This window comes from Lachnellula hyalina (genome assembly GCF_007821495.1).
Source record: "Lachnellula hyalina strain CBS 185.66 chromosome Unknown contig00139, whole genome shotgun sequence".
NCBI classification, from domain to species: Eukaryota; Fungi; Ascomycota; class Leotiomycetes; order Helotiales; family Lachnaceae; genus Lachnellula; species Lachnellula hyalina.
The window spans coordinates 39,433-64,746 of NW_022157253.1; the positions used below are offsets into that span (position 1 = coordinate 39,433).

Consider the following 25,314-nt stretch of genomic DNA (forward strand, 5'->3'; position numbering starts at 1 on the left):
GTTTTGCTCCAGTCCACATAATGCAATAACATGCAAGTTCTCCGTCGAGTCTCCAAACTCAAATCCATCTACCGCAGCTCATTCAGATCACGTAGCACAATGCCTCCTATAAAAGTAATCCCTTTCGCGGATGACTTCGCGAGCGCGGATGAGTACGTTGACTCACTCTTGCGCTTTTCAGCAGCGTCGACCATTTTCCAGACTTTATGCGGCGGAGTTCACATTCTCGATTTCTTTACCCGCGAACCAAGCCTATATCATAAAGTCATCCCGGAAGAATGGCGCTCGTGGCTCTTGGCGCAGGGGTCGATGGATTTGCTGAATCTGCTTATGCGGGATGACTTGGAGCAGCCGAGAACAGATGAGCCCCCCGAGAGTCTCATCATGTATATTAGGGAGATCAGAAAACATTCTTTGCAGAGGACTGTTGCTAGCCATGATCAAAGCGAGCCGAAACTTCCTAGACATGTTGCGGTAGGTATGATACCCAAAAAAGTCCACGAGGTCGCCAATTTCGCGGACTATGTCGTTCGGGTTGCGGATGATGTTTCTACGAAATCTGGAAAGGAAATCACACATTTTGTTGATTTTGGAAGTGGCCAAAATTATCTCGGGCGAACGTTGGCTAGTCCGCCGTATAATAAACATATTGTCGCGGTTGAGAGTAAGGAGCTCAATATTAATGGCGCCAAAAGAAAGGATGTTTTCGCTGGTGTAGGTGAAAGAGAGAAAGTTATGCGGAATAAAAAGGTCTACCGAAAGATGCAGGATAGCAAGACTCCAGTTGAAGAGATGGACGACAAGGCTCGAAGAAGAGCTGCAAAATCACAAAGTCTTCCAGCCCCTACATCTATAGATTTGAGGCCGATCAAGGATCTGGCAACAATATATACTCCCGCGGAGGGGAAAGGCTATATGCAATATGTTGAGCATATGGTACAAGATGGCAATCTCTCAGATGTAGTGGAACAAATCGAGAACATGAAGCTCGCCGTTCCATCAGGTAATTTACAGTTCGTCAATGGCGAGTCCGAGAACCCTGAATTACCACAAGTTCTTGACGAGATATCGAAAGCTGAAGACATCCGCTTAATGGCCGTCTCCATCCACTCCTGTGGCAACCTCTCCCATCATGGTATCCGATCACTCATTCTCAACCCCGCAGTCCATGCCATTGCAATCGTAGGGTGTTGCTACAATCTGCTCTCCTCACGTCTTGGGCCATCAACCCTCAAGCACCCGCACATTCGACGCAACTTGAAACCCATCAACGCACCTCAACTAGACAAAGATCTATCTGATTGCGACCCGCACGGCTTCCCCATGAGTGAACGCTTAGCAACGTACGGCGATGAGGGCGTCAGGTTGAACATCACCGCACGAATGATGGGAGTGCAGGCGCCACTAAACTGGACCGCGAAGGAAAGTGATTCCTTTTTCACACGACATTTCTACCGCGCTTTACTACAAAAGGTTTTTCTCGATTACGGCGTTGTGTCGAAGCTACAGGGAGACGAGAGTAGTCCGGAATGTACACAGCCAGTTATTATCGGCTCGCTGAGGAAAGGATGCTACGCGTCTTTCACAAGCTATGTACGTGGGGCTCTTGACAAGCTAAAGGCTGATCCCGAGAGAAGCATGCCGCTCGGGGACAGGATGGGGAATATTACCGATGAGGAAATCGATGGATATGCCCAACGATACGATGCGCTGAAGAGGGAATTGAGCGTGACGTGGTCGCTTATGGCATTTAGTGCTGGTGTGGTGGAAAGTCTGATTGTGGTGGATCGATGGTTGTTCTTAAAGGAACATGGGGATTTGGTGAGGGAAGCATGGGTAGAGCCTGTTTTCGAGTACAAGCAATCGCCGCGGAATCTGGTAGTAGTTGGAATCAAACGATAATTGTTTGAGTCGGATCCACCTCCTGAAAACTTATTTCCCTGTCACGTGTGCGAAAAGTTGCTGTCTCTTTGGATTACCCACTGGCAGGTTGAGCAGGGCTCAGTCCAAGCTTTGGATATGAGTATAGATTGCCTCCGCATTTCCAAGTTGTAGGGTCGAGATTACAGGTTATTATTATGTGGCCCTTCACCGCATGCACATCAGAATCATCAGAAAGTCTTGGAAAATAGTGTTGGGTATCACGGCAGATGTTCATATCAAGCTAGCATATGTATCCAAAACTATCAAGCCGACAACCATTCACAAGAACCAACTCATCAGGAGCGCTCCCAAGCCAGCAACCACACCAGCTACGATCACCGGGCTCGAACCTACAGCAGAGGCAGCAGAAGCCCTCGTCGAGCTTGAGGCAGCTGCCGAGGAAGTAGAAGTGGAGGGTGTTGAGCCATTAACTTCTTGTGCTACAACCGAGACCGAAACGCCCGTGGAGTTTGAGCATTTATCGGCGCTAAGAGTCTCAGTATCGTTCTTGAACACAATGTCTGCGCACTATCGTCCTGTTAGCCTTATGGTTCTGAAGATTGTTATTGAAAGGGTGAAATACGTTATACAGAGCACTGCCCGTTTCACCAACGGCCACCACTTGGATACTGGCGTTTGTGCCATCCGCTGGGCTGATCCCGGCTGGCAGGGTAACTTCTGGCAGGCAAAGAGTGCCGTTTCCCGTCTCGTTGAGGAAGGGATTGATGAGGGAGATGTTGAAGGTCGGGTAGTCGGTTCCCAGGCCCAGATTGACGAAGATGTAACTCCAGGGATGGTGGAGATCGAGATTGAGAGAGCCGCCAGTCAGTGGCCAGGTCGTTCTATTGGTTTTTGCGGTTTGGTTGACGTTGGCACCTACACTATTATTAATAAGATATCTTTTTTCTGAACCAACTGTTCTAATTAGGTTATTTGGTGGAGTTGGCCTTTGGTCATCTAAGATTCGCAAGGGAGAGGTACTCACATGGGTAGATATATTGAGAGGCTCCAGTTGCGAAGGAGTCACCCCGCGACTCAGGATACTCGATGCTGAAATGAGCACTGGCAAGCGATACCAAGAAGACGGCGACGGTAATAGCTTGAGAGAACATGTTTCGTCTGGTTGGTATCTCAAATTCGAGGTCTGGACCATGGAATTTTTTCCTTTCTGATAGTGAGAAAGTGAGAAAAGAGCTCAAGGTTGTGATCGATCTATAGACGGAGGGGGTCTTCCACTTTTGTAGCTGTTCTAACAATGAATCAAATCCCGCAGTCAAGCCGCCATTAACCCACAACAACTCCAAAGCTCACCTGGAGCTACCCCGGCTTTGTTTCCATCCAATCAAATACAACGAAGTATAAACCACAAGGATCCTCAACTAAACATATCTTCCCATTCTCCCCTGTTTATGTAGGACAACCGCGCGAAAAACCTATGATTTGTGAAAAACTTGCTCACCAGGTTGAAGATGCCAAGCAACCACTGCAGCTTGTTCTTGGCGAAATGAGGAAAACATGCTCATATTCTCGCATTGAGGCCTTTGATATATAAATAATTTCCTTTCGACGTCCGACGAGTTTGACAGAATGATGGAGTGACAACTTGGCGTTGTTTGTCCTACCCGTGCTATGTGCATTTCTCAAGGAGAATGGAAAAAGTAACCCCGGGTACGCAGTGGAAAATACACAAACCTTCAAGGCTATTCTCAACTAAGTTCAGTCAAAACCGTTTAAGACTTCCTGTGAAGCTCTAGGTATGTAGTTACTGCTATGGAGTAAGTTAATTTTCGTTCTTACGGGGCCTAAATTAGAAGACGGGCCCACCCGCCGCCGGGTTTACCAACACTACTTCTGCTGGGATCAACGACTGAGTATGAAAGATGATATGAGCGAGCAATTATCTAAATCTGTTTTGAGGATATAAATCTGCCCACAGACATCTGAGCTGAGCCTTTTTGAGTGGGGGTACAGTTAGTATTTACCTTGCCCTGTTCAGCATGACGCGCGCGCTTGGCGATCAACTCCCCGCGATGTGGCTTCAAAAAAGCGGCACCCGATATGATTAGTGTACTCGGCTTGGAACCTTTAGAATCGGTGCCGCTTTTTCGGCCAGGACGAGCCCCTGAATCATGTTTTAACCTCATCTGTTGACTTGGCGATTGCAACGTCAAGTGTTCCATAATGCCTTTCAATATCACCGTTGCAATTATTCACCTCCAAGACCTCAGTGTCGATATCCGGTGACTAGATTGACTATGGATGCACATTTTGGACCGCCTCCTCCGCACAGCGTGGAAGATTCCGTGCAGTCTCAGCATCTCGGTCAAAATGCACCAGCGGCTAACTTCAGGGTGCACCGTAAGCCGGTTCCAGGCGTAAATAATTCACAAAGAATTCGATACCAAAGATCAAATCAAGAACTTCGGTCTTCATCACAAACAAATCATCCGTCGAGCCTTCGCCATCAGCGTTCATTTCAAGACGTTCATGCCGCCGCAGTGGAAAGGGGCAGCCCGCTTCTCAACCAACCACGCGGGCTATATCAGAATGTTCAACCTTCTTCTGAAACACACCATTCACAGCGATTTCAACACCAGAGACCTTTAAAAGGAAGTCCGAGTTCTTCTCACTCACAAAGGGCCCATCCGCCTACAATTCACCACCAAGAATCACACCCAAATCATTGGGTTCCCTCGGTCACAGGCCATTCACCTAGACTCCACCCTTTTCAAAAAACACTTACTCCGCTGAACTCAAGTACAAGCACACCAAGAACTCGATATCAGCCATCGTATCAAGATATTCGAGCAGATAGCCGGCCGGATATGAAACATCTGAGATCATTCAGAAGTGCCCAGCCTGGCGGAGATGCCGAACCAGACAAAGAGCCGAGGAATGAGACAATGGACAACGCGACAGTATCTCCACGCCCGGGTCTATCATTAAGTATCACGATGCCTCCCAGGTTTACAGAGCCGCAAATGTACGCCAGTCCTCAGAGTTCCGGAAACGTAACCCCTCAGTCCCTGGGCCCTAGCTCTTCGACGAACTCGCTCCCTTCATCAGCCGCCTCATCGCCATATTCTGAAGCCGCCCCATCTTTAGCATCTGCATCCACCTCGACGGTAGCAAAATCAAACGCTGTGCAAAATGCCTTTCGTGAAGTTCGCCATTTTGCTGGAGGTCTGATCAGCCATCCATACGAAACTACTAAACACTTTACCCTGCTGAGACATTCTCATGGCTTGGTCTTTTTTCAAGGTCCCACCACATCCCTCGCCATATCCATCTTTTCTGATGGACCGCTGCCCCCGGACCGTACAATCTGGCTTCAAAATAAGGGCTTCTCTGGCAAGACAGGCATGCGTCTGAAGGCATTAATGGGCGCGAACGGCAGCTGGTTGAACGTTACCCCAACCATGGCAATCGAGTCGGAGCAACTCAATCCAAGCGATGAACGCGCGTGGCAGAGAGACATCACCCAATTTCGAAAGAAAGCAAAGCCAACGAAAATCCGCGAGAAGCACAAGCTTCGCGAAACAGTCGTTTTGCGTATCCCTGCTGAAGCCGGTGATGGCTATTTCTCAGTCGTGCTTTGCACCGGCGATAAGAAGAAGAACCTGTGCACTAGCCCTACGTTTCGCTTACTCTCTACTTCCACGAGCATGCACTCTATCAAAGGAGCGAGTTTGAGTACTTTGCCTCTTGAATTGGGAGCTATGGCAGTCAATGTCTATGCAACCAGCAAGATTGCCGCCGTGGCGGGTCCGGTAGCTTCAGTTGTACAGAATAGGGTCCAGAAATACATGCCATCTACGATAACCACAGCAGTTGTTAAAGGCGCCGGTACGAAGGCCTACGACATGGCCGGAAGCCACGAGAAACTCCAGAAATACATGCCATCCGAGGCAACCAGAGAAAATGTCAAAAAAGCCTCCACCAAAGCATACGACATGGCTGGAGGAAAAGAAAAAGTCCACGCGCAAGTCCACGAGAAATTCCGCACTGTGGTTAGTGACGGCAACACTCTCTACGAGCAACAACTAGAGCATTCCAACATGTCATCCAACACAGATATAGCTCTCGATGCAGGCCCCCAACCACCTTACCCAATCCGCTTCACCTGCACCAGCGAACCTCTCATAGACGCCGAGACCTCCCTACCAACCACAAATCTAGCCGGAGTACCAGACCACGTAACCAACCAACTCTACGGCCACTACTTTGCCTGGGTCCGCCCACAGCCCAAAGGCGAAGACTGGCAACCATCCCTCATCTCCGCCCTCCCACCCGACCCTTCCCAGCTATCGCGCGCAAACTTCGCACTCGCGAACAAGCGCCTCCTCACCCTCCGTCTCATAGACGGCTACGCCGAGCCCCTCCCCCCATCCGCCAAACTCACCATCCTCGTCCTCGGCTTCCTGCGTCCCGACGAGCCCCTCCAGCGCGCGAACCTGAAACGCGGTATCGAAGCTGGGGACGAGGCGGCCGAGGAAGCGGCGATGTTTGCAGAGATGAACGATGTGGCGATTGCGCAGGGCGTGTTGGATCATCCGGCTTGGGACGCGGAGGTGGTGATGGAGGGACAGAAGGGCGGGTTGAAGAAGGGGTATGCGGATGTTAGGATGGGGGTGCAGAGGGGTGTTGATAAAGTTCCTTTGTATAAGCTTGGGGTGAGGATGGAGGGGGATAAGACGAGGGAGAAGGGGTTGACGGTCGGTGGGTTTTACGTTTTGCGCTGATGGATATGAAGGCGGATATCAATGGTCTGACAGGTGAAGAATGCGATAGTAGTACGTTTTTTATATTATGAGCGAGATACCCCTTTTGGAAACTGCTTTCAGGATAGGAGCTAGGATATAGGATATTTATAATCAATTGTATTTTAGGCAGAATGCATATCGAAGAACGGTAAATATTATATGCACATGCATGGACTTCTGCATCCCCCTTTTTCTCCGCTCCCCACTAGCTAGCTCTGAGCCTACCAATTGCAAGGTTTAAAAAGCGTCTAGGCCTCGTAAGTACGGCGTATTTGAAGGCTCTGATTCTTCCACCAAGTTGCAACCAAATAGGTCAAGTAGCTTGTCATCCTCTCAATCTCCAGTCGACCTTATCTTCTTCAACCTATAGAATTTGGGGAGCTCAGGTTTTCGAGGACATTATTATGAACGGGAAAGGGGGTCATGAAATAATCGTCTCATAACGTCAGACCCAAAGCCAGATTTACAATCACCCTTCACACAGGTATATTTTTCAAAGTATCTTGCTAAAAAGTCATCGTATTACTCGCTCATAAGCCATCAGGGTATCCGCCTATGAAATCTAGGAACCTGCTTCGCAAGAGAAAGAGCTCTACCCCTGTAGTTCGACCCTTATTTCGTACAATTCGTAATCTCATCTTTCGCACCGCTAACCCCTGTCCCATGTTACCATTTTGCCCATAATCAAATGCTTCCAAATAAAAGAAATCCTCATGCAATTCCCCAGCTCAAGATCAACGCCACATATCATACTGACTACCCCTCTTACTCGCTCCCGCACTACCACTAGTACTCGGTCTCCCCTCCCCATCCGCTGGCACCGCCAAGAACCCTCCAAACCCATTCCCTACGATAACGCTCTTCCTCGCCCCGTGGCCCCAACTCTTCCCCATATTCTCGCTCAATCCATAACTGCTCACCGGTCTGGGAGCCGAAGCACTGCCCCTCCTACCGCGCGCAGCAGCCGTTTTCACACGCGAGAAATTCCACTCCATTTCGTCGAGGCCTTTGCTGTACACTACGAGGTCTTGGTGCATGCCCTGTCCGCTTTGCTGGAGTTTCGCGAATGGATTGTTGGAGCTGAAGCGATGGTTTGAGGGTGATTGGGTAGGAGAGAGGAAGGGGTTTTGGGGGGCGAAGTTGTCGGGATCGGTGCTGAAGGGTGCTCGTGGGGGCGCGAGGTCCACTAGGGTTTCTGGGAAATCAGGGTCGCGGACGTAGAGTTCGAGGAGGTTGGGTAGGCCGTGAGAGAGAAGGGAGGAAGTGAGATAGTTGTAGTAACTTGTTTTCGTGCTTGCGTAGGAGTTGGAGGACGGAGCGTCGGTTATTTCGTAGTGCAAAGTAAGGAGGGAGGTGGATAATAAGGATGGGGTCCCGCTGGGAATGGAGGAGGTTACGCTTTCTGTTATGGAGAGATGGTCGAGTTTTGGAGCCGTGGTAAGAACTTGCTGTAGGGTTGACGGATGGACGCCTGTTTCCGTGAGAGACAGAGTCTTGAGCGTATTCTGGACGTCGGAGCGGAAGAGGTATGTGATCAAGCCGTTGGCCGTGACATTGGGAGTCTTCTCGAATATAAGTTCGGTGAGAGGAGGGAACGGAGGGAGATATTCGCTATGTTGAAACAGCTGGTCCGTAAATAGCATCATATTCGTGACCTTCAGAGCACGTAGCTGTGGTAAGGACCCCAGAGCGTGTCGTAATATCGTAGGATCCATATTCAATCCTGAGAGTTCCAATACCTCCAAATTCCGCCAGAGGTTACCACCAGCCAGCAATTCTAGACTGCGTTCTGATCCACCCATATATGTCATCTTCCTCATATCTGGGCATCTTCCAATAACCTCTTGCTTCAAAGTATTACAGGATGGGTCATCCATAAAGAACCCCTCGGGGAGATCCATGTAGCGTAGATTTGGGCATACTGCCGCTGTCCGCGCAAGATCTGGCTTAGAAGTCTCTCGTTGCATATACGGCGTCTTGAAATACTGAACCCTCAGCGCGAATCCACCCATGTCCTCCCGGAGTGTTCTGCATAGCAGTCGAAGTCGCGCCTGGGCTGTATCTTCGGGTTCGGCATTGCGGTTTAATCGAGAGCGATGCTTGCGCTTCTCTGCAAGGACATCTTCGAGCTCGCAGTAATGAACAACATCTAGACGTATGCTATGGTATCTGCAAATACCATCAGCTCAAGCTCGGTCAGTTCAAGGATTGGCCAAACTCACAGGACGTTCGTAGCTTGCTTCCTCCACCACCTCGAGACTTGCGCGCAGTGAGATAGATCCCTTAGATCGCATAACATGCAGGTATCCTCGACGGCAGACTGTTCACAGCTGTCGTAGGTCTCATCCTGAGCATGCGGGCAAACGAGGGAGAAAATGCGCTCCAGTATTGGGCCGGGGAGTTGCGCTATTACTTCTGCGGATCGAGGTGATGCCTGCGGGGTTCCATATCGTGCTAAGCCTTTAGGGATTTCCTGCACCTCGAGGGACCGCCGCGCTTTCCTCCTCGGAAACCATTTCATGGGGTTGAATTTCGCCAGCTTGAAGGTTGGCATTGCCCTTGAAGGACAAGTTGCTTGAAGCTTGAGATTGTGGATCCACGTCAATTATCCCTACACACCCAACACGCTGGCTGCAAGCGGTAAGCAGGGCAGGGCAGGGCAGGGTACCTAGGCTAGGCTTGTTCTTGGAGGGTTGGGTATTTCAGGGGTTCCAGGGGCGGCAAATCACAAAGTGCGACGTACTTGGTTGTCTTTTTGCTTGAGGATCGTTGAGGGAAATTCGGTACTTGTAGTCGTATGAAAAGGAGTACGAGTACACAAGCGCTGGCCTCAAGTTGTTTGTTTATTAGCCATTGAATTTGTGAAATGGGCCCTGACGCTCTGTCCGGGTGCACAGTGATGTTCGTCTCTGTCCTCACAGACAGTATTTCCAGCTCCACATATACGCTGCTTGCTTCCCTTTTCTTTGCCGCCGCCGAGACTTGTCCCATTCTATTCCCAGTCGTTTGCAGCAGTTCTTTGATCTTGGTGATTTGCCAAGTGACAGTGGAGAAATTTTGCGGGAAGTCTTTGTTGTTGGAGTGACAGATGTAGGTGCCTCTATCCTATCTCATGAGACACAAAGTTGCGGTTGCAACTGAGATATTTTACAGATATTGCGGGTGTCCGTCTTGTATGGTTCCACGACCAGTGACGGGAAGCTTTGCTGGTGTCTTCGTGATCTCATTGTTTTGACGTTTATTGTAAATAGCGCTTTTGCCCTTCCCCGAAAATATCATTATTGGGTGAGGGCAGAAGCCCCCGAGGGTAATAGATGCAAGTGTTGTCTATTCCTGCTATCCTTCATTTTTCATTGAGAAGTCTCACTTACATGAGTGCCCGAAAAGGCATATGAAGCATACCAAGAACCTCGAAATGGGGGCGGGGTAGGAAGGGGAGAGGCTGTTTTGAAATTGAGAATGAAATATGAAATATGTTTTCATTGGTTTTGATATGCCATTAATGACCTCTCGATTCTTCGCATTTCCTCCAGATGATGCGCTATAATTGATAATCCTCCCATACGTCGCTGTAAATAAGATCCGCAATTGACTCCTAGATATATCCCCCAATTTCCATCATAAATACGCGTAGAAGACTTCCCTGTAATAAATTCCCCCCTACGCAAATAACGCCATCCATTCCGTACACAATTCTCTTCCCGTCCAAGCAATGCAGTAATGCGGCGTCACCTGCTCCAAACTCCTGTGTCGTATTCGAGCTGGCTGCTTTTCCCGTCACTGTCCGCAGCAATCGCAGCCGGACTTGCATACAGTCGCAATTCCCCCGAGTCTCACTCTCTCGTGCTCTTGGAAGGCTGGAATGCCAACCATATCAAACCAGTTTTCGTAGGTTCCGCCGTGATTTGCAATCCATGCTTCGATGTCTCGGAGAGCCCAAGTGCCTACGATCTGCTCAGGGCCGATAGAGAAAGGCATAAGATACTCGTGCTCGTAGAAGCTGTTGCCCCTATACTGAACATCAAAGGGGTTGCCATACGTGTTAGTAACCTTATAATATTTAAGCTCCTCCTCCATCCTCAGAATTGGTAAGCCAGCAGCCAGACGAGCCCGTGTGTTGATAAGCGTGAGCTTAGTGTTATCTGGTATCTTTTTCTTTTCCTGTCGTCGTTTGAAATGTGGAATGCGCGTGTTAAAGATTTCTTTTAGGCTACTCGTAGTTGAGATGAAGGCAGTCTTCTTACGCTGAACCCATTCAGAGTGCCTTGTAATGGCGAGCTTGCGTCCATCGAAGTCATCGAGATAGGCGTCCGAGGAACCAGAAAGAAAGCCACACCGTGGGTCCTTGATTTGACATTGACTAATTTCATCCCACGCTCTCATAACAAGACCTGGTATACCAGTCGGATCTGATGGTGTCGCCCAAGGGTGAATATTTTCCTCTTCTCCAAGTCGCCCACCAAGACGTGCCATAAACTCTTCTTTAGTGAACGGGTGGCATCCCTTGCGGCCCTTTCTAGATTTTTCCTTGTAGCCCAACGCCTCTTTGTACTTCAATTTCAAAACATCTATCATTCTGAGGCAGTATTTGAGGTTTTCCTGCGACTTGATGCCCCTAGATCCTCTTAGTCTCTTTTCGAGCAGATTAACGACAGTTGAGTGGCCCTTGTCTTTAAGGATATCTGTGCTGTCATGCACTTCATTGTCCTCAGTAGGAGATTCTGCATTGTTCGAAGCTTCACTCGCAATGGAAGCTTGATCATCATTATCTGTGGGAATTTCGGCAGATTCTGAGGGGTTTTGGCTGCCGATTCTTGGAATCTTTGCATTATGCTTGTCGGAATGGTCCATAGAGGCTTTGCGTTTGACGTCCTTATTGCCCATGACCCCTTCACCGTCACTTCCGTCATCAGAAATATCCAATAGCAGGTTGGCACTATCTCTGCCAGACATTGAGCTTTCTGCCGGCTCGGAAACATCGGCAGCCACCGCGAGCTTGCCACCCTCGGTTGCCATATCATCTTCATCAGGAGAGCCCATTATATCTTTAAAAGACGTTAGTCCCCAGTCTTTGAAATTTCACAGCGGCATTTACCATCTTTGTCTTGATTTGAACACAGAGAAGGAACCAGATCAGGAAGTCGTTTAGTGGCAGCCATCAGGGATTCGTAGTCCGTATCGCCGCCACAACATTCTCTCAAAGAGGCACCTAAACCTTCCGCGATATGTTGATGAAGAGACCTGTCTACGTTAGCGACTGGTACCAGTAGTAAAGCTCAAGCTGAACGATACTTACATCGTGTGGCCGAAATTGAGGGAGCGCAGCTTGATTGCCAGATTGAAGACGAAACACTTTAAAACTGAGAGCGTAGACTAAGTCTCCGGTCCGGAATTGGAGGATTATGTTTGTTTGTTGACAGGTGCAAGGTGTCAAAATGCTGATAGAGTTGCAGTCGAAAGATTTGAGCGAGTACCAAGCAGACAGCACGCGGCGGAGCCGATTTTCTGTCAGCAATTTTGAATAACGTCGAGTAATAATGAGATACGTGTAAGCTGAAGTTGATAAGATACTGCAGAGAAGGCCGAGGCAACGTGTGAGTCGATTCGAAGAAGGTGAGGTTGTCAAACAACGCTTCCATGCGTTCCCTATTCGAGAATCATTCCGATATGTCCTTGAGAAGTAGGGTTGAATAAAGTAGAAGGGAGTATTTAAATCGTTGAAGAAAAGGACTCGAGTGATAGATGTTGGTTGGTAGATCAGAGTGCTTGATCAAGTAAATATGGGAAATACGGTACTGCTGTTTCGAAAATGAAGAAGTGAGGTGGAAAAGTTGAAGTTTAAGAAATAGAGAGCTGAGAGCAGAGAGTCAAGGAACCTGCTGTACATTCACTTGAAAAACACGATCCAGTGAATATGGAAGCGCCGTTGTAGAAGTCGACTGACATGTGAGATGAGGTCGAAGATGCGAAGCTGAGAAACAGGTATCCGTTTAAATGAAGCTCAGTAGAATGGATTGCTTGAGCTGTTGTAAAAGAGATACTTGAGTACCTAGTCGGTGGACGAGTGATATAAGCGGAAGTGGTAGCGCCTGCGTCGAGGTTGAGACAAGCTGGATTCCTCCTACGTGAAATATTATGGAACTGGGTGAGAGTTGAGATGTTTTGTAGAAGGGAAGATGTCCCGAGGTGTGAATGTGAGGTATCGTTGAAGTCAAAGAGGACAGGCTTAGAATAGAGAGTTGATCTCTTTCTCGAAGGATAATTGTTTAAATTCAAAGAAACCTTGAGCCGTGCAAGAAGGGGCGGGTTAGAGGTTAGAGAATAGACAAAATTTCGGGGGTGGGGCCCAGAAGAGGAAGTTAATCTAATGGAATGATGAAAAGAGAACCTCCAGCGCGTGTGATGGTTGTGGGCCAAACTGAGGTAAAGGTCACTGGGTGATGAACATTCACTAAAGGAGCTTGATAAAGGGGCATATTTATTGGCAATGAATCATTGCTTCCATCCCTAATAAGTATTCCTTTTCTTTTGCTTCCCGAAAAGAATCTGATAATGACCTCTAATGCTCTGGTAGCACCTGATGTTTCCCGACTTCAGGCTAAGACTCCGTGCCAATGGGTATTGTAATACTGTGGCCTCTATAACTCCGCTCGCTCGAGGGGCTTTTAAAGCACTTTCTCCCTTGCCTTCTCATGCTCCTCAAATGCAGGCACAGCAACGTTATTGTGCCATTGAATATAATTGCACTCGTTCTCCTCCATGTATTTCAGGATCTCCGACCACTTCCAACTGCCCACAATCTGGTCAGGGCTTATACGAAATGGCAGGTACCACTGGTTTTCAAAGTCCATGGAGCTCGAATCGGATGGTAAACTTGTTTTATACCGAATGACTTGTTTGCGCATTCGTATGACGGGCCAGCCAGAATCTAATCTTGCGGAACCGCTGTGAAGAAGTCAGAGAGTTAGCATTATTTGGGAACTGTAGTTTTGAAATTGAAGGGAGTAAGCCTCGTGAAAAGCCGGCACTTCAATTCCAAGCAACACGGTACCACTAATGTTTCGAAAACAGTGAAGCATTATAGAATAAGATAATGAAACTTACTTGATGATATGAACCATGACCGCGGACTCGGGTGATCCCATGTATTTTCGAACGACTTTGTCTCGAGAAACAAGACAAGGGATATGCATTCTTACGAAGTCTGAAACAGAGCTGGTCGTGGGAATGAAAATGGAGGGTTCTCCTTCTTGAAGATTAACGTGGTTGTTGATGAGTCTAGCCCTGCCCTCAAATGTATCCAGATTGCCATCCCAAGCATCCGACAAGAATCCAACTGCTGGATCGCGAATTTTGACTTTGCTCAACTGATCTGTAACCTTCATCAACAGCCCCTTGTTTGGGAGCATTCCAATCAATGAAGTAGAGGCTGCCCAGGGATTCTGGAGTTCTTCCTGGCCTAAAAAATCGACGTTTTAGTCAATACTCAACACTATTCTTGAGCTCCTCGTATGTACTTACCCCTCAAAAGCTCATTGACCTCTTCTGCTGTTGCTGGATGCGGCTCATCTTTGCGCCTCTTTAGCAGTGTTTGATACTTTGCTTCCAACGCTGCAGTAATGTCAAGATAATGTTGAGTGTGTCGACCTGCGGAAAACATGAAATTAGTATTTCTTGCTTCCAACTACTCATTAACGAAACCTGGAAACGCGGGGTGGGGGTAGGTTGAGTGCTCTCTAAATAGGCCAAAATAGGGAGTGGAATCATCATATTCTTACCTCCAGACTGCATCAATCTAGTCCTGAGATCTTGAATGAGTACCGAGTATTGCTGAGTCTTGAGATCCTCGAGATATCGAGGTGGTGGCTGTGGTTCTTTCGATGATAAGTCTCCTGATATCATAGCAACCTTTCTCCAAATCGAAGCAGCAGAGACTTCACCCACTTCCTCGATCGTCGTATGGTCTTCATTCAACGCCATCTGCAGTTCATAGTAGTCAGTAATGTTAACAAAGTTGTTGATTGTCTCATGACTTCAAAGACGTGGGAAGAAGGACACCGAATTGGTTCAAAAAATAAAACAATGGTGTGGAACGCTACTTACTTCATTCGATAGAGCCTTCAATGCTTCAAGAGTAGGAAATTCATCCTTGCCTTTCGGACTCAGAGGCTCTGATAAGTATGCATAGACTCGTGCGATTATGCTATCAACTTTTACTTGCCGTTGATGCTGCTTGGCGTTCAGGAAGATATCCAGACTGCCAGTACTTGGCTCAGGCTGTGGGTTGCGACAGACTAGCGTGTCATGACTCTTTGATTTGAGATGATGCTCAATGTACTCGATATGAGGGTCATTGCTTTCGATGGTGAAATTTGTGGTCGTATCGAGGGGAGTTCTTTTCGAAGATAGCCGCTTCCGGATACTCTTCTTCAGATTATCGTAGGATTTCATATGCATATTGGAGGATGTTAACCTGTGTTGCTAAGAACACTTCGGTATACCGGAAGACTGAGGGTGTTGTTGCTCCACTTGCAGACTTGAAAGAATGCGAGGTTTCGTGGGGCAGCAGCCTGGGCTGCGGAAAGGCAAGCAGGTAGGTGTGAATAATGTATTCGACGTAAAAATGAAGTTTTCAACGTCAAACGTATGGAATTAAGAGCTCATGTGGTATGTTGGCACGACCTGATGTTGTGTTGGTGGAAAGTTCAAGGACGTGTGACTGGTTTTTGTTCAGAGGGAGATCTCGCTGACTTTCATGCTTCGAGGCAGGGGCGAACGTTCGCCATGATGGCAGTGAGTTCGCAATGATTTGGGAAGGTATGATCACAGCGCCTCCTCGAAGCACATAACTCAGAACCATGAATCGTCTTCCTTTTTCTTCTAATCCATGCTTTCCATATCCTTTGCCCTCATAATCTGTAACATCGATCGGCCTAACGATGGTGCTTCGTTTTCTGGGCCTGAGTCTAGATAAATCTTTGATCATCGACGATTAAACACAGTTCTTCCGACATGCTCCCGGGTTCGGTTTTCATTAATTGTACGCATAATGAGTCAGTCAAGGGAGTACAATCATACTTGTTCACATCACGATGCTACGAGGAATTGGTCAGCATTTTATGCCGAGGATGAAGAGCTATTTCCAACCTTAACACTATGCATTTCTTTGATTTGCAGCCCACGGTTTCCTTCCATTGATCCTCAGCTGTATGGGAGTATTTTTTCAATGTTTGCTTTTTCCAGTACTGCAGTATGTCCGTCTTGCACTCTTCACCACTTCAATAGTTTACTGACTGAACATGAAAGTAAATATGTGGTCTCAAACTCTGCAGTAATTCATAGTGAGTCTGAAATATTCGACACACCCAACTCTTTATCACATTCCGCAATAACGACCATCAGTTTTGGTGTGAAACAGGACCGGAAGCATATTTGCAATGCTACTTCAACATGCAGGCTATGACTCAGCCCAACAATACAGCGAACTGATATTATGTGCCCTCTATGCCGCTCCATGACTTGGTCCGGCACCGTACTTGTGTGAATGTTCCCAAACTCCTGATGGTTCTCCTAGTAAGAGTCACCCAACTCCTTCCGTAAACTCCATTGTAATTCCTTGAGATTTCCACTCCGCCTGGCACATGACAAATTAGTGATGATTTTGTGTCCAATCATCACCTCGAGTAGCGTGTACGGTGAATGTTCTGGGCTCTGAACATGATTCGATGTCAAGCTTCCGAGCCATTTTGCGGGCCAGTGAACGTAGTTAGGAATTTGGAAACCAGTCGTCCCGAATTGTTTTGCGCAAACAATTCAGACCCTTGATCAAACTTTAGTAGCTTATTGTGTTCTTGTAACAAATTGCCTAGGGACATTAGTAAAGTCTCAAATATCGGATTGTTAAGTCATACCATCATATAAAATGCATCGAATTCTCTTGAAGAAATCTATTGCTGGCTTATCAAGTTGCTCGTCCAAACTTGCTGGAGGATCTTTCGACAAAGGATTTAGTCCTCCATTATGCGTTCGATAGACCGAGTGGAATATTTGAACGAGTTGTGAAAAGAACACCCTGTCCATTGATTCACAGCACCTTTGAGGCTCTTCGTTCAAACATTCTGGTAATAGTGAAGTGGATTTGAGTGTAGTGATATGAGCCTCTGCCTGAACCTGAATCAGCTCTAGGCAGAGGCAGAGGATAATAAATGAGGCAAAGCACATCAACCATGTAGACTCCTGTCGGCTCCTCAGGAATTTCTCTAACTGCCTGAGTACTCGCTTTAGGAATTCTACACTAGCATGATGGATGACTCGTTTAACTTGTCGGTTAAGCAGTCGAGAAGAATAGTGTTGCGATTGGGGGTGATATTCCTCAAGCTTCCCAATGATAGTTGCTGCTGACGACTGCGTAAATAGAATTGGACGTTTTATAGTATATATGATGAGATAAAACAAGAGAACGTCGTGCAGCAGAGGATGCTTCTATCCACAGAATTAGAACTGTTGCAGCAATGAAGACAATACGAACATACCGTTGAATGGTAGAGACCGCAAACAGCCTCCAGAATTTGTTTTGAGAGAGGTGACCGATATCCGGTGAGCAAATTTGGAAAGGAAGGGTCTTCCAAGATGAACTCAAAATGAGCTAAGCAAGCTTCTTCCACCGCAGGATCGTCTGAAGGGAGGAAGCCTACTGGCAAAGACTCCACACCCAAAGGTTGCCCAGATCTGTCTTGGTATTGCTGTTGAGCCCATGCTTGAGGATAAGGAACAAATGCAGTCGCAAGTAGCTTGATCGATCTGTCGCCAATCCATGTTACCTCGACTAAGAATGGATTCCCGATGGAATGAGAAACGTTGTCGTTGATATACGTATTTATCGCAAATGCATTGAGTTGGGGGTGGAGAAATTCTGCAACTAGGTGAGTTTTGGAGTGATGGGTTTAGGCACGACGAATCTGACCTGGAAAGAAGACCCCCGTGTGTATAGTAAGGGGTGCTCTACTACAAAGTTCTAAAGGAGAGTGACTGAGAATATTTTTGCATCTGCCACAAGGATCGCCCAGAGAGCACTGTAATTCAGCTTAGCAACTGTTCAGCATCTCAACAATAGAGGTAAGAGCTTACCGGAACCTTCATCAGCCAACAATTCCAGCAAGCACCGACCCTCCGGACCTCTTTTGCCTTATTGAATGTCGATTGATCCAGAGGTCCTCGACGATGACAATGATCACGTTTAGAGCCCTCGCCATGGCTTACAAAGGTAAATGTTGAGAAATTAGTACTTTTCGAGTTGATAGAACTCGGGTTGCTGGGACTCCTGGCCATGCGGGTCGACTCGTTTGGCTCAGGAGACAGTGTTTTTGTGCTATTGGGACTCAGATCTCGTCGAAAAATTGAGGGCGACTTAGGAACCACTGAAAAGGTGTGAAGCATGCTATCTTCGCTAATTGTTGGATGTTTGCGTGATGGGGACATTGGCTGATACTTTGGAATTGTTTCGAGCCCGGATCTTTGTACAAAAAATCCACTACAATGGGTCAGTACTTCATCTCCCTTGAAGAGCGAGAGCCGAGAAGATTGATGATTCTTCGGGAATCCTAACACAGCAGAATCAAGGAGAACCAGAGGAAAAGGTTGCTTACTTGTAGATCCCACCGGAGAAAACACAAGACCCAAGATTGAGGAGGAAATCTTTCGTGGACTTGAGACCTCGTTTTTCCCACTTATCTAAATGAACCATTTCCCGACATTCACGAAACGAGTTACGAGAGATGTCTGGCGTAACACTGTTTTCGTTTTGCAGTATCACATCTACCTCTGTAAATCAAGGTCTTGGAGTCAGTACTGGTGGTATTGCCTGGTGTGGTGGAAGTGGGGGAGTTGGAATAATGTTCTACGGGCTTGAGACACCGTTCCAAGTAGCAGTCGACTGCGCTCCTGAGATGTCTGAAGTAGGGAATGTTTATGGGAGAAGGTTACTTACTTGAGGAAGAAGTGAATACGCCAACCAGCGCCTTGAAGGCACTGGTGATTCGAAGAGAATAAGATTCGTTCCACGGGTCCACGTAATCGCTTTGACTCCTGGTAGCATATGCATCGATCAACACGGATTTCACGACGCTGAAGACGAGAAGAGCATAGAAGCACGAGAATTGTGCAGAGCCTGCAAGTTTTGCACGCCCCGAGCAGATTGCCTCAAAGGCGGAGAGAAAAGTCTCCAAGTCGTCTTTGATATCGACCAGTATTAGAGCTTTGGACGCTGGTAGTCTTGACGGACAGAATGGCGGCGGACCCGAAAGAGTCCCCAGAGCGATCTGTCGACAAAGGCTTTCCAGAAGGTATATCTCGACAGCCTGCCGCAGTAGGACTTTAGACTTGCGAAATATTTCCCATGTTTCCTAGAAATAGTCAGCAGGCTTGCTTCTTCGCCCTCGGAAAGTTTTCAAGACTCACAGGGTCTTCTTTTACGGCTCTGTTACCAAGCTGTATAAGCCTAAAAAAGTTGTACTCGGTTCGTCCCAAGTACTTTGCATCCATAGCCACAGCCTGAAGCACAGCCCATGCCGTTTCGTACTCTTCCAGTGGAAGGGTCTCGTCAGTGAGATCATTCTCAGTCAGGACATGGGTACTTGCGGCCTCTCGGCAAAGGGACCCACGAACGTCGAGATTTTCCCAGGAGGAATTGGCAAGTTTAGAGAAATCGTCCCTAGTTTTGATCAGACGAAATATTCGCTTCTTTTTCGTAGCAGACACCGTGGATTTGAATAGCATGAAATTGATGGTCTGAGAACCACCAGATGCGAACTTCAAGACTCTGCTGGGTGACCTTGCAAAATCTGGAGTTGTTAGTCTGATTCTATGTCGAAGAAGATCACGAAACTGTCGCAAATGCCATACCTGGGCAGAATACCGAGGACAGGTCTTTTAAAGGGCCTCGGAAACAGCCCAAGACTTTCCAATGATCGTTTCCACTGTCACAGCTTCGCTGAGGACAGTGAGCACACTGCTGAAGAAAATCACACTAAGTGTCATTAGTTTGGGGTCTACCCATCTAGATGTGGTATTGCCAACCTTCTTCTTGAGTATTTTGCATCGCAAGCAAGGATGGCTTTCTTTTGAGGCCATTTTCATCCGTTTTGAAGGCTGCGAAGAAGCGGCTATAGGCAGGGCATTGAGGGCCAAGGGAGGAGTCAGAAACCCACCGCGAAGAGTGCTATAGGGTCCTAAGAAGCTTCTCGTTAGTAAGATAATAATTTATAGTGAGTTATAGTATAAAATACGAATGCTGTCCAACGCCAGAAGGGCCGTGATGTGTTATCTAGATTTTCCATAGTTTGTGAGACATTGGCAGGAGTACTTCTTCCTTTATCGAAAACAGAAAGGGCAATTGCAAGGCGCCGAGTATCTCGCTGTAATCGGAGGAAACTTACTGCTGCCTCCATTTTTAGTTTCACAAGGCGCGAGATCTTTTCCGCATCCAATGGCTGGGGTGTCTGATTCAAGATCGATTATATGTGGTCTCTTCTTGGAAGTACGAAGATTTGTATCCACTGGACGAGTTATAACCATCTCCACAGGTCTAGTAGCAGACATGCACATTGTTTTGAGCATGCTTTCCTGACTCCATGTGGGTGAAAGGGGAGCATCGAAACCCGCAAGCTTGAGCCAATTATAAGCTGCCTCAGAAATTCCTAGTAGAAATGTCAGGCTAAATTCAAGAAGTGCAATACCATCACTGACCTGCTTTTGCGATTTCGTTTTCCACAACACGAATCCTTTGGTGTAGTATTCGACATCCTTCTGCGGAAGGTGCTCCTGATTCCTTATTAGAAACCGGGGGCTCCTGACCATTGAATTGCTAGTACTCACGATCCAACAAGAAGCCTTCAAGCAGCTCGGCTTTCCTTTTCAACCTTTGCTTCACGCCTTCGAGTTCCAATGGCGTTGGCCCGGGCTGGGAGGAATTGCAGGACATGGCTATATCTGAGCTTATGTATCTTGGAGCATGGTCGATGGAAATTGGGGAGCCCTCTATATATAAGAGAGGAATGATTCATGCTGAAGAGTGTGTGTGGACCTGCTTGATATGCTCTATAGGTAGGCAGGAGCTGAAGGCAGGCGGGCAGTGTTTGTCGGTCGCCGAAACAGGCGAGCGGCAAAGTCCCATAAGCAGATGAGATTGTTCACCGGGCGAATCAGATTTGCTAACAGCATGCCAGACAAGTCTAAACTACTTTTGTCCGAGGCGGCATGCCGCCGTCTTCTTTCGGACGTCCCCTATAGGTCTACGTATTCACGTCACGTCACGCTTCGCATGCAGCTCTTCTGTCAACATACAACCTACCTCAATACTGTTCCACTTCATGGAACTAATAAATTACCTACCTACCTACCTTACATCGATGACAATGTGCAAACGCACGTCGATGGATTCCCTGAGATGGTTGCAGAACAGCGTAGGTAGTGAGATATCCGATTCTGCAAGAGCTTGATCTCACGAAGAAACATGCGATGACGCTCTTGAAGCTATTTAGCTGCAGTGCCCTACGCTTTGGCGTCACAGTATTGCGGGGATAGTTCTGTTAGAGGCTTTTAGGTTTAAATTCGGAAGATGTTTTGGGTCAATATTGACATATCTACTATATATGTTGTTGAATGTTGTTCTCAAATCAGACAACGAAAGTTGTAGATTTCAAGACATGCTTATTTGGATTGCTTTTATGCCTGCTTCAATTCGAAGCGTAACAACCACTTAGATGAGAGTCCCGCTAGCTCTCCTTCCTTATGATACACACAACCTCCGTGCTGAAGCCAACCCGCTGGTGCCAAACCCGAAAAGAGGGAATAAATCGCCGTCATGAAACGTTTCCATACGCTTTTCCAATTATGCAACCCAAAATTACTTGTACACAGAAATAATCATTGACATGAGGGGCATCCATTGACCTATACCAAATAGATCGCTCATAAACCAGAAGGACTATTGATTTTACTTCTTGTCGACGTAAGAGGCATGATCGTTGTCTTTGTGACCATTGCGCGCGGCAATGGGAGAGTTATGGCTATGCTGATTAGCTTTGTCCTTGCGAGCATCGTCGATTGCTGTTCTCTGCGCAATACTTGAATCATGACTCTTCCATTCGACCTTGGTATCTGGAGGGAAGGCTAGAATTCGCTTCATAGTCTCTCTGAGAAAGATGTTAGCGATCTCTTAGATCTGCACAAGAAATTGAAACATACCTGATTCTGAGAACCCTCCCGCCATCTACACTGGTCCATATACTCAAGATATCCTCTCCATTGCGAACGCTGAGGACAGCTCCGCAGACCTCCTCGCTGGCTTCTGCGAATTGGTCGCCGATAATAGCGTAAACCAGATCCTCCCAGTATCTGTCTGCAACCCCCTTCTTCAGTCTTACAATCCACTTACCACCCTTCTTGTTCTCGTCGTCCTCCCAAACTGGCCGAATGCCTCTCTTGAAAATGTGGTAATCAGAGACAAGAGGTAAAGTCGAGGGGCGCTTCAAGTGATGATAGACATTGAAGAAGTCTTCAATCGTATCAAAGCTTGCTATGGCATGCAGAGTCTTTTCATACTCTACAAAGCCATTGGACTTTGAAATTGGTGGCCGAAACCAGAATACCCAGCTATCCCTCAAAGTGTGTGTAGGAGTTGTTGAGTTTTTGGAGCTCTCGGTGAGGGAGGATTTGGAAGGCCTGGATGCTAGGTCTTTGAACTGTTTCTCCAAAGTCGGGGTTTTTCCAGATCCGACTACACTTCCAAAGTCCAGTGCACTTCCGGGAGTCTTCGGGGTCTTGGCAGCTCCGAAAGATGCGAATGCGCCTGAACCGAGGCCAAACGCGCTGGATGCGCCTGCGGTTGGGGAAGCTATAGAGGTCGTCGAAGGGGACATGGCCCCGAAAGGGTTCTTGTTACTATGGGAAGAGGTATCTCCATGGCGCCTTCCTAGGGTGTAGGGTCGAACAGGATGATCGTTTGAAAGAGGGGCGCCGTTGGCAGAAGGATTACCTGTGGATAGAGAGAGCTTGCTGGTGCTATTGAAGAAATAGTGGTTAGTCTTGCGCCTGCAAGGTCCACAATTGGGGTTGGTGAAAAACTTACTTCGAGCGGCGGGTCCACAGGTTATCCTTATCCATTCCGAGAAATTGAAGGGATTTCGAGTTGAAGAGTGGTCGCAAGAGCTGCGCAACCTCGTAGTCTAGAGCTTGTGGGACGACGGGTGACTTTAGAAGAAGCTGTTCGTTTTGGCAAGGGAGTGCAATCGGCGGAGTTTCGAGTTGGGTGGTGGTAATGAATGAGACGATGTTGCGTTTTTCGTTGGCGAAGCGATCTGAGGTATTATTAGGTGATTTTGTGAAAGCTCGTAGATATCGTGCGAAGAGGGGGTATTATTCTCAATTTGGCGTATTTGGCAGTAAAATGTTGGTTTGTATGTAAGTTAATGCAGAGTTGGCGTGCCTGCAGTTTGGAATGGTATGGCGGTGGAGTGGGGCGACACAAAAGGCTAGAGCTAGTGTACCTTAGCGTCATTGTCGGTATAAAATATTCTTCTCCAACGGCTTCGCTTCTTCTTTTCCTTCTTCAACAGCAAGACCTCCAACTCAAATCTGTGTCGGCTTGAACTCTACTACTCAGCTGGCACCTCCGATGAGAGGTCAAGATCAAAGCACCACTTTAAAACCATCGTCCCGAGGGCCGCTGTTACAGCTGGCTTCCACGAAATGATGATGACCTTATGATGGAAACATACAATCAAGCATCAATAGCTAAGGCATGCTGCCGAGGAGGAATTAATGTATGTAGCTTCTCCTATTCTATATATTCATATGAGGAAAACACATACTCTGGTAATACGAATCAGCTATCGTGCTTGCACGTATCGGTTGATCTTGAGATATATCTTTTGGCAAAATGTCTGATGAATTTTCAGCGCGTCAGAACCTCTTAGACCTAGATTTATGCCGTTGCTGATACTCCATGTTGTAGTCACAGCATTATGAATTGATCAAAACTTCAAATTTTTGCCTCTGCGGGGATTGATGCAATCCAGCAATGAATGTGTCACGTGGATACACGATTGAAAGACGCTGTGCTAGCCATCTCCATGAAAGTATCACCATCACTGGTTGACCGGCGGTTTCATTCTTTCATCTATCCTTTAATTCAGGGCTAGCTGTGTCTATGTGGATATCATTCTCTAGCGCAATTTCAACGACGATTCCATTCATCCTGATCAAACTTGAATCCCAGCTCCTCCATCGATTTTGCAATACTTCCTGTTTCCACCCACTTTTTCCTCACATCTGCATATATCTCCCTGCACCAAAGTTGTTCTGGGCCCCAATATGTAGGCTCCTTTTTAAAGCCAGAAAGCTTTACCCAGTCATGGAACCCATTGATATATTCGGCATCTTTTGGGTACCCGAACACGTGAAAGTTCGTTCCCTCACCCGCCTCTTCTACCCGTTTCTTCTCCCATGTTTGCATTTTCTCCTGTGTAGGTAACTCGAGCCTGTTTGACCAGACTCCGGCAATCGCTGCCGATTGAATTTCGGCAATTGGGAATGGTATAACTTTCTGAGTCAATGCCAAGAAAGCAAGCGTTGGGTGCGCGATGTCGAATACATGCTCATAAACTCCAACGGCTCGACGACCATTCGTAACTGTTGGATCAAGTGCCTTCAGAAACGGATAGGAGTAGAAGTATCCTGTGCAGTACACGATGGCATCGATATCTTTCTCTATACGCCCATCTTCGAACCGAACCCCTTTTTCCTCTACCAAATATTCAGCGATGGGAGGCACTTCTTCCTTTGCTTGACCGAATTTCTGTGGTAATGGTGACCTGACAGAGCATAAAAGGGGCTTCTTAGAAACAAAACTGATTTGCGTTCCAATATCCAAGCCAGACGCTCCGCTCCCCACTACTATGACTTTCTTGTCCGTAAAACTTTCTGGAGAACGGTAGATTTTAGAATGTGTTATGAGATTAGGATACGCAGCGTCGAAAGCCTCGATTCCGGTGACTGATGGAATGAGAGGCACAGAGTAGTGACCATTGGAAACAATTACGGCGTCATATTCATTCGTCTTGGAAACTCCCGTGATCGTAGACTTGGTGATCACTTCCCAGCGACTCTCTTTCAGTGGCCGAACATCGTCGACCTGAGTGGAGAAAGAGATGATATCCCTAATATCCTGAGAATACTTCACGAGATATTGTTGGACATCCTGCCGAGCTGGGAAGAGTAGAGATTCCGCGGGAAACGCCTGGTCAGAGAAACCCATCAACTGTTTGGGTATATTTGTATTCAAGTGCTCATACATGGGATTCGAAAAGATTGGCGCTTTTGATCCATCTGGCAATATCGGTTTCTCAAGTGGGATATTGGGGTCGGTTGAGGGAATCGGTACCTTCTCCCCTGAACTAGGAGTGTAATGCCAGATCCCGCCAACTTCAGACTGCTGCTCGAAGATGTCGATGGTGTCAAAATGCTCTTCTGCGCGCAGAAACTTTGCTGCTGCGAGTCCAGATGGACCGGCACCGATTATAGCAACCCTTTTAACACTGAAAGGGCTTGTTGCCCTTAAGACTGAGCCCAT

General features: G+C 47.3%; 8 protein-coding genes across 8 annotated transcripts; 2 read left to right on the top strand and 6 right to left on the bottom strand.

Moving 5' to 3' along the window:
* Positions 1-99: 99 nt before the first annotated feature.
* On the top strand, positions 100-2,833 carry Mettl25 (Methyltransferase-like protein; the record flags this gene model as incomplete). Its single annotated transcript, XM_031151959.1, has 2 exons — positions 100-1,881; positions 2,030-2,833. The coding sequence occupies 2 exons, from the start codon at positions 100-102 to the stop codon at positions 2,831-2,833; spliced, it is 2,586 nt and encodes an 861-aa protein (XP_031003039.1).
* LHYA1_G007028 (Uncharacterized protein) lies at positions 2,203-3,035 on the bottom strand (the record flags this gene model as incomplete). The annotated part of the gene is made up of 3 exons (XM_031151960.1): positions 2,203-2,451; positions 2,507-2,799; positions 2,909-3,035. 3 exons carry the CDS (start codon positions 3,033-3,035, stop codon positions 2,203-2,205), a joined length of 669 nt encoding a protein of 222 aa, XP_031003034.1.
* A 1,842-nt stretch (positions 3,036-4,877) lies between these two features.
* LHYA1_G007029 (uncharacterized protein) lies at positions 4,878-6,665 on the top strand (the record flags this gene model as incomplete). The annotated part of the gene is made up of 1 exon (XM_031151961.1): positions 4,878-6,665. The coding sequence occupies one exon, from the start codon at positions 4,878-4,880 to the stop codon at positions 6,663-6,665; it is 1,788 nt and encodes a 595-aa protein (XP_031003035.1).
* Positions 6,666-7,420: 755 nt separating this feature from the next.
* On the bottom strand, positions 7,421-9,240 carry LHYA1_G007030 (uncharacterized protein; the record flags this gene model as incomplete). Its single annotated transcript, XM_031151962.1, has 2 exons — positions 7,421-8,855; positions 8,909-9,240. The coding sequence occupies 2 exons, from the start codon at positions 9,238-9,240 to the stop codon at positions 7,421-7,423; spliced, it is 1,767 nt and encodes a 588-aa protein (XP_031003030.1).
* A 1,223-nt stretch (positions 9,241-10,463) lies between these two features.
* On the bottom strand, positions 10,464-11,845 carry LHYA1_G007031 (uncharacterized protein; the record flags this gene model as incomplete). Its single annotated transcript, XM_031151963.1, has 2 exons — positions 10,464-11,755; positions 11,782-11,845. The coding sequence occupies 2 exons, from the start codon at positions 11,843-11,845 to the stop codon at positions 10,464-10,466; spliced, it is 1,356 nt and encodes a 451-aa protein (XP_031003031.1).
* A 7,252-nt stretch (positions 11,846-19,097) lies between these two features.
* Positions 19,098-20,664, bottom strand: LHYA1_G007032 (uncharacterized protein; the record flags this gene model as incomplete). The annotated part of the gene is made up of 6 exons (XM_031151964.1): positions 19,098-19,525; positions 19,587-19,710; positions 19,761-19,912; positions 20,120-20,380; positions 20,430-20,504; positions 20,559-20,664. The coding sequence occupies 6 exons, from the start codon at positions 20,662-20,664 to the stop codon at positions 19,098-19,100; spliced, it is 1,146 nt and encodes a 381-aa protein (XP_031003032.1).
* A 1,014-nt stretch (positions 20,665-21,678) lies between these two features.
* EIF4E2 (Eukaryotic translation initiation factor 4E type 2) lies at positions 21,679-22,847 on the bottom strand (the record flags this gene model as incomplete). Its single annotated transcript, XM_031151965.1, has 3 exons — positions 21,679-21,877; positions 21,930-22,745; positions 22,813-22,847. 3 exons carry the CDS (start codon positions 22,845-22,847, stop codon positions 21,679-21,681), a joined length of 1,050 nt encoding a protein of 349 aa, XP_031003033.1.
* A 1,011-nt stretch (positions 22,848-23,858) lies between these two features.
* Positions 23,859-25,314, bottom strand: fmo1_2 (Thiol-specific monooxygenase; the record flags this gene model as incomplete). The annotated part of the gene is given in 2 exon segments (XM_031151966.1): positions 23,859-23,940; positions 23,951-25,314. The coding sequence occupies 2 exon segments, from the start codon at positions 25,312-25,314 to the stop codon at positions 23,859-23,861; spliced, it is 1,446 nt and encodes a 481-aa protein (XP_031003027.1).